The sequence below is a fragment of the Pieris napi genome, chromosome 9, assembly GCF_905475465.1.
Source record: "Pieris napi chromosome 9, ilPieNapi1.2, whole genome shotgun sequence".
NCBI lineage: Eukaryota > Metazoa > Arthropoda > Insecta > Lepidoptera > Pieridae > Pieris > Pieris napi.
Window position 1 is genome coordinate 9,928,251 of NC_062242.1, and position 12,665 is coordinate 9,940,915.

Here is a 12,665-nt window from a genome sequence, read left to right on the forward strand (position 1 = left end):
TAATTTAATATATATGCAATATTGTAGAAGAAATTGGTAATTTAATAAATTATAGATGCTCTTCACTTAATAATTAGTAGCAGTAATTACACTCTCACACAAACAACAAAAAGGGATTTTTTGAGACAGTTAATTAAGGATAAGTAGTAGAAAAACGTAGAAGAAATTACAACATTAGAGAGGGAGTAGAGAACACCACACACTAATAACCTTGGCAAGGAATGAAGTGAAGTTTGCCGGAAACAGGCGATGACTGCGCGTTTACGTTGTATGGAGACAACAGAACGATAAACGTTCTTACTCATTTGTTGGGGATGGTCGATCTATAGTTTAATAAACAATAATTCATGAAAAAAAGAAGCACTGGTAATCTAGTAGTGTACTGCAGAAATCGTGTTTTGGGACTGTATTTTTCCAGTATAGAAAATGTACATACGATCATGACACTTGATCAAAAATAATTTTAGGTATTTTGTCACCTTGAATTGTTAAGTAAAACGCACGCTTGCAGGTAAAGTAACTTATATATGTCACCGTAAATTTGTAAACACCGTTAGATTGTTATCTATCTCGAGAGATTGTAAACTGTCGAAAGATTGTGAACTCCACGTACTGCTTACAATTTAACGTATATCGTGGTAGATGTCTATCGATGTGGTCTATCGAAGTGTAAGCAGTACGCTGAGGTTTACAATATTACGACAGTTTATAATCTCGCGAGATAGATTCAATCTGACGGTATTTACAATTTTACGTTACCATATATATATTCTTTATCAAGTTCCCAGAATAATTGACTAAGGGTGGTAGGCACAAAGACTGACTATGTACTTGTATAAAAAACACAGGAAGGTTCTTTGAGGTTGTGGGACTCACGTTCAATCACTCACCATATGCAGGCCAAACAACACTTTACTCATAGCCACAATCCTCTCCACGGTGTCATCTATTATCTTGGCTTTATTTTCTGAAGTTTCTACGGTGATCGCTGTCTTACTCTTGGACCCGAGCTTGCTGTACAAATAATGTTGCCAGGACATTTCATCCGCCGGGTCAATTTTGTCCGGCAATGTTAGCTGCGTCTTCGCGAATTCTGCCACATCTTGTTCTGACATTTTCTGTAAAAATGTAATACAATTTAAGAAGGTTATGACTTTAATACGTGTCTGAATATTAAAATAAATCATTTATAAAGGTATTAGTAGAACAGTATTGGCCTAGTGGATTCAGCGTGCGACTCTCATACCTGAGGTCGTAGGCTCGTTACCCGGCTGTGCGCCAATGGGCTTACTTTCTATGTGCGCATTTAACATTTGCTAGAACGGTGAAGGAAAACATCGTGAGGAAACCGACATGTCTTAGAACCAAAAAGTCGACGGCGTGTGTCAGGCACTGGAGGCTGATCACCTACTCGCCTATTAGATTTAAAAATGATCATGAAACAGATTCAGAAATCTGAGGCCAAGACCTGAAGAGGTTGTAGCGCCACTGATTTTTTATATTTTTTATTAGTAGTATAGTGTATGATAGCCGAGTGAAAGATACTATAATTTTATCATACGACACCTTTTTTGACATATTTGACATAATATATGATTGGACAATTTCTAATTGCACAATATTGTACACCAAAATGTTCATTAAAACATTTGTTATAACAAATTTGATCAGTTATTAAAATGCTTACCTTCAAAAACCTGTCCTTGCAATGCTGCACCAACTCTTGTTCTCTACCCGCAAAGAGGTTCAGACCAACCGGTAGAAGTCTCTTCAGACAGGCCACCATTAAAGAGGCTTGAACTTCCTTGTCTTTGTCTCTCTTCTTATCGCGATGCTTTTTCTTTTTCTGTAGTTCGTAATAAAACATGTTACTAAAGAGTTCAAGGATTTTATTAATATTGATAAAAGCCTTGAACTCTTTAATAAGGTGTTTTATAAAAATATTAATTATTCGTTGAGACTGAATTAAGCAGAATGTAACATACACACATAAATTTTATTCTCGAGATGCTATATTTAAATAATTGGGAAAGATGTTTTAACATTATATTTACTATTTTAATGGGATTTTCAATAAAATATAATAATTAATAGTTAATAAACTACAACAAGAAAAACCAAGAAAAGGTAGAAATACTATGTACATGATGCAAGACATAAGAATTCTGAAATAATGCTTCAAGAGTATTAGTAACATATCAAAAATATATCTAATATATAGTTCTAGTATAAAATACTTTAAAATGCGATATTATTTTTCATTCAACTATATTCGTGAACATAAACATAATAAGTATAACTAACTACTCTACAATAAACGTGTTAAATAGAAATCAGTCTAAGATATTTTTTTCGGTTTAAAAACATATTTAAAAAAATGTAATAAAAAACATCAGACAATTAGTAAAACTATAGATATGAACTACTGGTTTCTAAGCACATTACTTTTTGCAATAAGAAGAGCACACGCGGACCAAATAAAGGATAGAGAAAGAGACAAACACAAAAGGAACAAAAAAGAAATACCTTTCCACCACCCTGTTGAGTTCCATCCACAACGGTGGTCACTCTTCTAGTCGCAGTAGGCATTATCAACACCTATGTACCAAAAAGTGCTTAAAATTAAAAGGCTACAGTCAAACTATTTTGGCCTTTAAAGAAAAGAAATAAAGAACATAATTGTATAACATATAGATGTTTCAAAAAACTTTTTTTGGGTTTACCATGTTGTCGATTTCGTTAGCTGATATGAAGTTTTGCTCCTCCTTGAGGAAGTACTGGCTCTTGGACCAAATGTTGAATATTTCTGCAACATGGTTGTAGAGTTCTTCGGCCTCTGTTACAAGAAAAGCAATAATTTCAATACTGTTCACCCTTTCAGACTTAGTAAATAGAGCATGATTTTTTATTTTGTAAGTACACAAGTAAAAGTTTCCCTAAAAAAAATTACCAATAGCCCTGTACAAATTTTTTGGACACTGGACTTATACATATAAAAAGAAGTGAACGGCAAATATAACGAAGAAAACGGACGCATAATTACTACAATAAACTACAAGCTACAGATATTTTTATAAATTAGTCCCTATTATGGACTAATTAAAAAAAAAATTACTTTACCTATAATTTTAATACACGTAAAAAAATAACAAAAAAATGTGTACACGTAAGAAGTGAAACATCTTTATTACTTTATTTTTCAAAAAATGATCTACTATATGCAACTTTAAAGAAATTGGTTAAATTAGATAAAGTTTAACAAAAGGCTTTTATTATCATAGACATGAATACAAATACAATTATTTCATTTTACCTTATTACTACTAAGATTATTACAGAATTTCATTAATTGTAATAGAATTATTACTATCATTGTTATCGTTATTATATTTTTGTTATTAATGGCTTCGAATCTCTTCGGATCAACCGTGGTAGGGACAAGAAAAAGATGGCGCGTAACCGAAAAACGTGACGATTTGCTACAAATTTCTCCGTCGATAAAGAAGTTTCACTTCAATAACAAATATTACACAAAATGCCCTAAAACTATTAAACAACAATATTTCTAAATATATTAATTGGTATCGTCGTCGTTAAGAGAATTAAATGTTTCAGTAATAAGTTAATGCGAGATCGAATTACGTCGGCGCGTTGTAAAAATACTCCTTCAAGTTTTTTTAAAGTCGGTTAAAACTAGAATACCTATAATATAATACTTAGAGAAAACTTCATAATGAAATTGTGATCATCAGTCAATTCACACCTGGTACATTATTCCTGAGCCAGTGATTCCTTTGCAAATCCACGTATTTGATGAGAAGGGGGTAGAAGGAGTAGATGTCCCTTACTAATAGCTGCCAGTCTTCTTGTATCTGCGACTCTACTTGCGATGTGTCGTCTGTTGATGACTGGGAATGAAATGGGTAAAATTAAATTTATTGTCGAATCTGTTTACAGAAAATAATTTTTTTAATTAATAGAAGAAATATAATTATAAATATGTCATACAATTGAAAAAAAATCAGTACATTAGAAAATATTATTTTCAAAGACCAGAATTATTATATAACTAACGAAGTCAACATCAAAACATCAGATTCATGGGATATATATATATAATATACTATATGTAATATATACTATGTATAATATATATACAATATATAATATATACTATATATATATCTTAATATATATAAATTACGTGTCACTATGTTTGTCCGCTATGGACTCCTAAACTACCGAACCGATATCAATCAAATTTGCACACCGTGTGCAGTTTGATATTTTCTTACAATAAACATTAAATACGTACTTTAATAAAACCTCGCAAGCTCTCCTCTTTATGGAACATATTATCCGTCCTCTTCCGCACACGTTCTGCCAATGGAAGGAACGACTCTCTCAACAATTCCTCAGATGAGTTTATTATAATCTGTTGCGTATACGTTGCAATACGGGTCATCCAGGGTGCGCTTTCATTGCCAATATTCTTCTTAATCAGCTTTAGGACGTTCTTCAGGAGCTGGTTCATGTGCTCTGCGGTTACCATGGTGACGTGGTTGCTGAAAAATCATTGTAATTAATAACGACAATATTTAGAAAGCAAATATGTAAGAGGAAATATACGGCACATAAAAGGCCGGCAGCGCGCTTGCGAGCCTTCTGGCAGTGTGAGTGTCCATAGGCGGCGTTATCACTTAAGACCAGGTGAGCCTCCTGCCCATTTACCTCCTGAAACATAACAACAATAAAAACACTTTGTGTCGAAGCGGTTTTTGAAGTTATACTTCTTTAGGCGCGTTATGAAAAATTGATGAGAGTGAAATTTGACGATGCGCGCGCACCGTGACACAAAATTAACAGAATGAAGTTGCCCACGGAAGATGCTACGGCATTGGACATAATTTAAAAACAACATTCGAATAATAGAATTTATGCTACACTTAATGTAAGAGAATAATAATAAATATTTATTTATTTAATTTTTCAAATGTAAACTGAACTTTATTGACTATAATGACTTCTTTTCCAGTCTTTGATTATTTAATTGTAATTAAATATTTGCATGCAATCAAAAACTATTTTTAATAATGCCACCTTTTTTTATTAGACCCTTAATTTAAAATTAGGTAAAGGTATTTATACAATATCGTCGATCTGCTATTACATAAATAAATGTAATCACTACAAGTAAACATTGATTTAATGTTATGTTTATAAAAAAATATTGTATATTATATTATCACTTTAGAAGTGTGTATAAAAAATTGTTAACTTTTATCATAAAACTATAATAGGGGCAACTTACCCGCCCGTCGGAGTTACATTATCTGGTCCCTGCGCCCACCAGAAAGGCAAATACGAGCACAGCAAAGGCAGTACCACATCAATGATATGAGGTGCTTCATTATACGTCTTGTCTGATTCCACGAAGTGATCGACTTCGTTCAGAATTGTTTCTAGAGTTGGCATTGATTGTTCCATTTTCGCCATTATGTCTGAAATGAAAAATAATTAGATATATAATGGGGTATTTCTATGTCTTCGGGTACTAATTCAACTTGTAGTCTTCTATATCGCTGGAAACATTATCATCATGCTCACAATATATATCGATAATAATAATAATAATAAATCGTTTATTTCTATGTACTAAAAAGGTAGGTTAAATAAAATCACACATTAAAAGGAATCGAAGTTCGCGGGGGCAGCTAGTACCTTATGTCATAATAATAAAAAGAACAGTTAATTATAATATACTTTACACAACTTGGTAACCAAATAGTTGGAAACTTTGGACAAGAGTACTGAATATAAATTAATTCCGAAGTACATTAAAATTTCTTTTTTTGTTCCTCACTAGAGTTGCCTGGAAGAGAAAAGGCCGCCCGTTGCATCCCTTATAATTTGTATGTTATTTGTTTTCCATTTAATGTAACGAAGTAGAAATTTAATACAATTCTTAAAAGGCCGGCAACGCACTCGGGACCCCTCTGGCATTGAGTGTCCATGGGCGGTGGTATCATTTAACATCAGGTGAGCCTCCTGCCCGTTTGCCCCCTGTTCTATAAAAAAAAAGTACAGTGGGGTTATTTTTAAATTAAATGTGTATCTGTAATTTTACGATACCTTGAGCTTCCAATGAATGATCAGCAATACGGTTGAGTAACGAGAATTGGTTGTGCTTGTTGAGATGCGGCTCCAGGAAGGCCACCGGGAATGTTGAACTAAATGCGCCGAGGCATGAACCCTTGTAAGTAAAATAAAGTTTATTAATAACTAGCAAACTCGGCGAACTCCGTTTCGCCACCAGATGGCTTCGTTTTATGTAACATTTCGTTTAGTGATTCCGCTTTTCTGTTGAAATTTTTCCTGAATTTTCTTTGCTATAAACCTCACGGAGCCCGAGACCTTTCCAACGAATGCAAAACCGTGGAAATCGGTTCGTGCGTTCTGGAGTTATAGCGTCAGGAAGGAAAACCCGACTTATTTTTATATAGTAGATTTATGTAATATTTTTCGCTATATCAATCAGATATTTAGCCAAATTGTCGTAAAAATGCTATAAATATTATGAAATAACTTACCAATGCAGGTTTGTGTCTCTCGATTTCCGTCTTAAGGTATTTTCTGTCGTGTGTCAGTGTTACATCCGTTCCCAACGTGTATAGCGAGCCCAACATTTTATAAGACGCTACTTGAATCTCGTCAACTATAAGATGATAAAACAATCTACTATAATAGTTATTAATAATTTATTATCCTAACTAAAGTAATGTGCTAAAATTTTAAGTTCGTGAAAGTAAGCAAATTTTAATTTAATTAAAAATCATTATTAATATGCCTAACAAAAGTTGTCGATTGTTCTTGTTTTGGGTCTAATATATGCTGGTATTGAAATAAAAATTAATTAGTGCAATCCACCGCCGGTGGTCAAACGCACGTTATTAGTGTTGAGATTATACGTTAACCACTAGCCTCAGACGGCCCTTATTTATTCAAAGTAATTTAGTAGTAGTAGTAAATTGGTGAGAAAACGACTACGTAAATATAAACGTAAAAAACATACCGAATCAATGCAATAAAATTTATAAAATTCAATAACAGTAAAAAACCAATTTCCTTTGTATTTTTACATTATGCATGGAAATTCAAATGTTGTTTTTTATTTCTAGATTACTCTTGTTGGTACTATTAAAACCTGTTTGGGTGAGTATTTTAGTTATACGCAGGATAGATTAATTTCTAAGTACTGTGATAATTTAAAATCTGTAAACTGACTTTGCGACACATTAATTGCTTAATTAACTAAAACTACTAAATTTATTGAATAATTTTAGATACTAAGTAAAGAAACAATTATAATAAGAACAAGCGAAGAACAGAAACAGAATGCATTTGTCGACGTATTGAAAAACATTACTTCCGCCAACCAGATATTACAAGATTTAATTAAAAACTACGAGCAACTGCAAAAAATTTACAAATCAGCCGACGATAGCTTTAATGATGAGAGCGAAAATGAACGTGGAAATTTTAAAGCACTATCGTCAGAGGACGATAGGCCTACTACAAAAGGTTATGGTATTACACAAATAATATATGTCGGCGAAACTGATGAAAGTACTGAAGAACAGTCACCCGGTAATAAAAATAATGGATCCAATATTATTGTTGTTGAGAGTGACAACACGGAAGAATTCAACGAAACGGACAAAGATTCTTCAGAAGACTATGACGAAACAGAAATCGTCTCCAATAAACCTCAACACATTAAAGAAAATACAACAACACCAACGCAAAAAGACCGCAAAAAATCTCATTTTAATATAGAAACATATAAAATAGATCCACATTCATACAGTAAAAACAAAACGCGGTTTAGCATAAAACATAAAGACGCAAAGAGGCATTTCGACCGTCCAATTTTAAGGCATAACGACGATAAAGCAATTAAACGCATCGTGTACGCTGAGGTTTTCTCTCCAGACAAGATTTGGCACGAAGTAGTACATAAACCTATAGAACTTAAAATTTATAAAGATCATTCAAATTTTAGAACTCCTAGTAACAAAAAGGCTATCTCTAGCATAAACACGAAAACGTTTGGCACAGAAAAGGACTTAAGTGATTCTCCTTCAGAATCAAATCCTGATGACGTAATAAAGAAAGAAGAGATTAAAAGTATGTTACTTAGAGAAGCCTATGGCAATGCTTGTGTACAAGTCACCGTTAGAAAATGCTATAAAGTAAGTAAAATAATAAAGTAGTGAAATGTAAGTACGATTATTACCCTTCCTTTTTATATTTTTATAAATTATTTATGTTCGTTCGTTTTAAAAAAAAAAACTTGTATTAGCAAAATTTTTGCCACTATGTTCAAGAGGGACTGGTGACTTGTAATAACAGGTTTTCCCAACCTTTTTCAAGCACCAGTCTCTCAGTATAATACATAGCTTTAAGCTTATTGTCAAGTTTATAATTATTATTAATTAAATAAATTATTATTATTAAAAAAATATTATTATTATTTATCTTGTAGGCTTTAAAGGCTGTGAGAAAATCTGTTTGTAAACTACGATTTAAGTGTAAAAATTCACTTAAGGGAAGTTTTATTGAAAATGCTAAAAAGGGATGTATTCGTGAATTTGTTAATGGAAAAAATAAACTAGACGACAAGGAAGCCCAGGAAATAATATTTGAAAGAACTATTAATAAGAGTGGTGGTATGCGTTTTACTATTCTAATATTATCTATTATTTGTAATTCATTCGTTCGGTTCCATGAAGGCGGTCATTAGATTTTTTTTTATAACTTTATTCAGATCCAAGTACACTTTTTTTTTTGTTATGGCTCTGGCACGGTTTGTGCATTAGCCAGCGTCAAGTATAAGATTTTTATAATTCGTGCTTTTTGCCTTAGAAATTCGACCATGTCCTCCATGTACGGTTTAGGCACTCGCCCGGTACCGCACAACCCTCCCAAAGACCGAGAACAAATCTAAATTAAATTAAAACTTGCCCTCGAACCGGGAATCGAACCCGGTACCCCTCACCTAGCTGCCACTTAATAAGACCGCTAGGCTATGAGGCCCCTCAAGTACACTTATGAACGTTAACCAGTTCGCAAGTCAAGGCCGTAGAGCGGGCAAGAAAGTCTCCGCCACTCTTTTTAATCGCCAAGTTTTGAGTCATATAAATTATTTGAACTGGAGCAAATCAATCCCAAGGATTAGGATCATTTAAATATCGTAAAATTTATAAAAAACTATTAAATTTTATTAATTACCATAAGTATATAAATACCATAAAGTTTAATTTCATTAATTTTATTCTTCTAGGCACAGATCTCTCGAAGTATATTGACTTATGTTTGCCTCATCTCAGATACGAAACCACCGTAAGTTGATATTGATAGGTTAGTCAATAGTTACACTTTCAATATAAAATTATTGTTCTTTCCAGAGTAAAGATTTTCTAAAGGGCACTAACGAGTTTAAAAACATAAACATTCTCCGGGATAAATTTGAAAAGGCATGTAAAAAACTGTCAGCGAAAAAGTGTGGCAAGGCATGCAAATTCGCGTATGACGCAGCTTGTTCAATACATTCGTGTGAAAAGTCATTGAAAAAAGGATTTAAGAAAGGTTGTAAGGCGGAATGTAAAACTGCATATAATCTTTACCAAGCATCGAGTGGCAGTGACGATGATTCTGAATCAGAAAGTGGTAGCGATTGAGATAAAGTATAAAAAAAATCCTTTACAAAAACTATGTTTAACTATTGCGTCTTACATATTGTCTTTTATGTAAATTATTTAAAATTACACATTAATACAATATCAAGACCACAGATACTTTTTAAACCTTTGTTTGTAATTTGATAATTTAATGATGACTTACGCAACAAATCCGCTCCATATTCGCAGTTAGCTAGATGATCGAACATCGCTGTCAATATTGGTAGCGTCACTCCATTGATGTAGCCCAAAGATGTCGATGTCTTGAGGTGGGTACCTCGGAGATGTGCATATTTACCCTGAAAACAGGAAGAAACAATCTAATATATAAAATTCTCGTGTCGCGGTGTTTGTAGTTAAACTCCTCCGAAACGGCTTGACCGATTCTCATGAAATTTTGTGTGCATATTGGGTATGTCTGAGAATCGGAAAACATCTATTTTTCATCCCCCTAAATGTTAAGGGTAGTCCACCCCTACATTATTATTATTTTTTAATTGTATTATGCTACAGCATTAAAAAATCCATCAACCCCTAATTTTCACCCCTCTACAATCAACCCCTATTTTTTATTATAAATGATATACATGGCAAAACGAAGTTTACCAGGTCAGCTAGTATATTTATATAATGTCAAAACCACTGGTAAAAAGTGTATATTGATAAGATGAACTAAATGTTTCATTACATTATCTAATGCTGTAAGAAATTAGAGTAATGAAAATGATAAATGTAGGGTACAAAAGTTGGCACAGCATTTATCATTACTATTCCTTTAACAAAGTCATTTAAGAACAAACCTCTTGTAAGTTGAATATAGTATGCCCCAAATCGTCAGCGAGATTATTGAAGAATGTCAACATGGAGGTCCTGATGAATTCCGGACAGTTCTTCACCAAGGATTTAGCATCAATGCCCTTCACAAGGACTTGTAGACAACGGACGGTTATACGTACATCCGGGCCGAACGCTGCTAACCTGAATACACAAACGTTTGGTTAAATAAGAAATTTCTATACTTTATAATACGTGTCTGAGTCAATCGAAAAAATTTTATTTAAAAATAAGAAAAAGATAAAAAATTGATTATCATGACATGTCTAAAGCTTAGGTTTCCTAGAAAAGCGGTGCCGCTAACTAACGGCCGTCATTTAACGGTTGTTAATAACAGCCGTCTTTACTTTTTAACATAATGCAAAAAATATCATTTTCGCTCGTCCAAGTCACGTTTCCACTCATTGTATTAATTAAATATGGGCACCGCTACACGCGATAAACGTTGAACTAGTGTTTATCACCACTATGACGGTCGTCATGCAAATGACAGCACCGCTATTTGACGTTACGGTGACACTCAACGTTCTCTAGGAAACCTACTGCGACGTTATTTATAGACAACGTATGGGTGACGTCACCCAACGCTACATTACGTCCGTTAGATAACGGCACCGCTTTTCTAGGATACCTAAGCTTAACACCGTACTGTGTTAAAGCGTCAGTATATGACCCCAAAAATTAAATCCCGTCGAAACAATACTTGTTTAGGATTGAACGGTACAAGGTCGCCTATAACTATTTACTCACAAGTATGTGTACACTTACAGGGTGGCCCAAAAGTCGTGGATCAAAGGTAAATGGATGAGGTCATCAGCATTTTGATATCGTATAACTTAATATTATCTTCAATACACTCAATAAACAACTATAAATAGCATGTCTAACGCAAGGACTCATCAGTACTAATCTAGTGGATATTATGAAAAAGATACAGTTGATTCTTCAGTGTTGATTTCTTCGAATTTTAATAAGAATTAGTAAAAAAAAGTCAATTTTCATATACAAACGCAAAATAATTTATAACTCTGCAGGGGTTGAGCTTAGGGACCTCCCGTAGAACAATTTTTTGCAGCTGATGACCTCATCTATCCCCTAGTTGCGTTTGATCCACAACTTTTTGGCCACCCAGTATACTATATTTTTCATTTGAAGAAATAGGCGTCAAGGGATTCGTGATTAACTCCAAACTTACCTAGATCGTAATAGACTGGCCAATTTACAGAACAAAGCAGCCACCATTTCCTTCTCTTTCAAACTCGCTGCACCAACATTGTTAGTCGCTGTGGCAACTGCTATGAAGTAGTTACGATGTGTTGAGAAGTACTTCTCCATCAAAGGTAGTACAACCTATAACACACGCCCAATATATACGTTACGTCATTTCAGGTAGATGATACTTGAGTCTGGCTAATGAAAGAAGATAATTGAATTATTTGAAAGCTTTCGGATGGCAACACAGAATGTCATTGAATTTCTTAGGTTAGTATGATTTATTGTTCATGCAATTACTCATTTTTATTTTTATAATATATTTTTTCCTAATAGTTAACAGGTATGCTAGCCTAATAGTAAAATATTAAATACGTATAGTATTTAATTTCATAGAAATACCATCAATATAAAAAATAATAAAATAAAATCAAGTATCAAGTCTTTAGTCCACAAAATATATCAAACTTTTAGTTAGTTAGTTTTTATTTTAGTATGGTATCACTAAAAGTTTGCACCGCGCTTTTTGTTATCTTCTTTCATTAGCGAGACTCTAATACATCGGATTAAGCATTAAATATAAAAACTAACACCACAAAGTACATATACAATATTTTCATACATAACGTTATTAAACTTTACATATGATTACATGTTACAACGTTTTATTACGCTGCGTGATGTTTGTAAATGCTTTTATTTGAAATTGGCAGATTTTTGTGAATTGAAACCAGTTTTAATGGCGAAATGTTTTTGTTTTTAACACAATTATGTTTAAAGAACATTTTACCAATTCCTTACTTTGTATTTATCCATTTTTGCAAAAAAATAAATCACTATTACGATACTCACGTGAATTAATAATAAATAGGCTTACTA

General features: G+C 33.1%; 2 protein-coding genes across 9 annotated transcripts in view; one reads left to right on the top strand and one right to left on the bottom strand.

The window, feature by feature from the left end:
* Positions 1 to 12,665, bottom strand: part of LOC125052646 (ryanodine receptor) — a 109,181-nt gene that overhangs the window by 23,859 nt on the left and 72,657 nt on the right. For 6 of the 8 annotated variants that reach the window (XM_047653603.1, XM_047653602.1, XM_047653604.1 and 3 more), the window contains 13 exons: positions 11,770 to 11,924; positions 10,541 to 10,718; positions 9,904 to 10,039; positions 6,591 to 6,715; positions 6,133 to 6,253; positions 5,312 to 5,501; positions 4,316 to 4,565; positions 3,764 to 3,908; positions 2,724 to 2,836; positions 2,527 to 2,598; positions 1,688 to 1,846; positions 891 to 1,118; positions 211 to 323 (listed from right to left, as the gene is read on the bottom strand). In XM_047653603.1, coding sequence (XP_047509559.1) covers positions 211 to 323; positions 891 to 1,118; positions 1,688 to 1,846; positions 2,527 to 2,598; positions 2,724 to 2,836; positions 3,764 to 3,908; positions 4,316 to 4,565; positions 5,312 to 5,501; positions 6,133 to 6,253; positions 6,591 to 6,715; positions 9,904 to 10,039; positions 10,541 to 10,718; positions 11,770 to 11,924 — 1,985 coding nt within the window. The remainder of the gene's footprint in view (positions 1 to 210; positions 324 to 890; positions 1,119 to 1,687; positions 1,847 to 2,526; positions 2,599 to 2,723; positions 2,837 to 3,763; positions 3,909 to 4,315; positions 4,566 to 5,311; positions 5,502 to 6,132; positions 6,254 to 6,590; positions 6,716 to 9,903; positions 10,040 to 10,540; positions 10,719 to 11,769; positions 11,925 to 12,665) is intronic. The other 2 variants (XM_047653606.1, XM_047653605.1) reach the window with 1 other exon arrangement.
* Positions 7,040 to 9,802, top strand: LOC125052648. Its single transcript, XM_047653607.1, has 5 exons — positions 7,040 to 7,212; positions 7,344 to 8,252; positions 8,546 to 8,729; positions 9,344 to 9,402; positions 9,468 to 9,802. Exons 1-5 carry the CDS (start codon positions 7,147 to 7,149, stop codon positions 9,738 to 9,740), a joined length of 1,491 nt encoding a protein of 496 aa, XP_047509563.1. The 5' UTR covers positions 7,040 to 7,146; the 3' UTR covers positions 9,741 to 9,802.

Excerpts from the sequence above, each read along its gene's own strand:
- LOC125052648 (XM_047653607.1), top strand. The coding sequence starts at position 7,147 with ATGGAAATTCAAATGTTGTTTTTTATTTCTAGATTACTCTTGTTGGTA. Across the intron at positions 8,253-8,545 it reads CCGTTAGAAAATGCTATAAA|GCTTTAAAGGCTGTGAGAAA; the intron begins GTAAGTAAAATA and ends TTTATCTTGTAG. Across the intron at positions 9,403-9,467 it reads ATCTCAGATACGAAACCACC|AGTAAAGATTTTCTAAAGGG; the intron begins GTAAGTTGATAT and ends TGTTCTTTCCAG.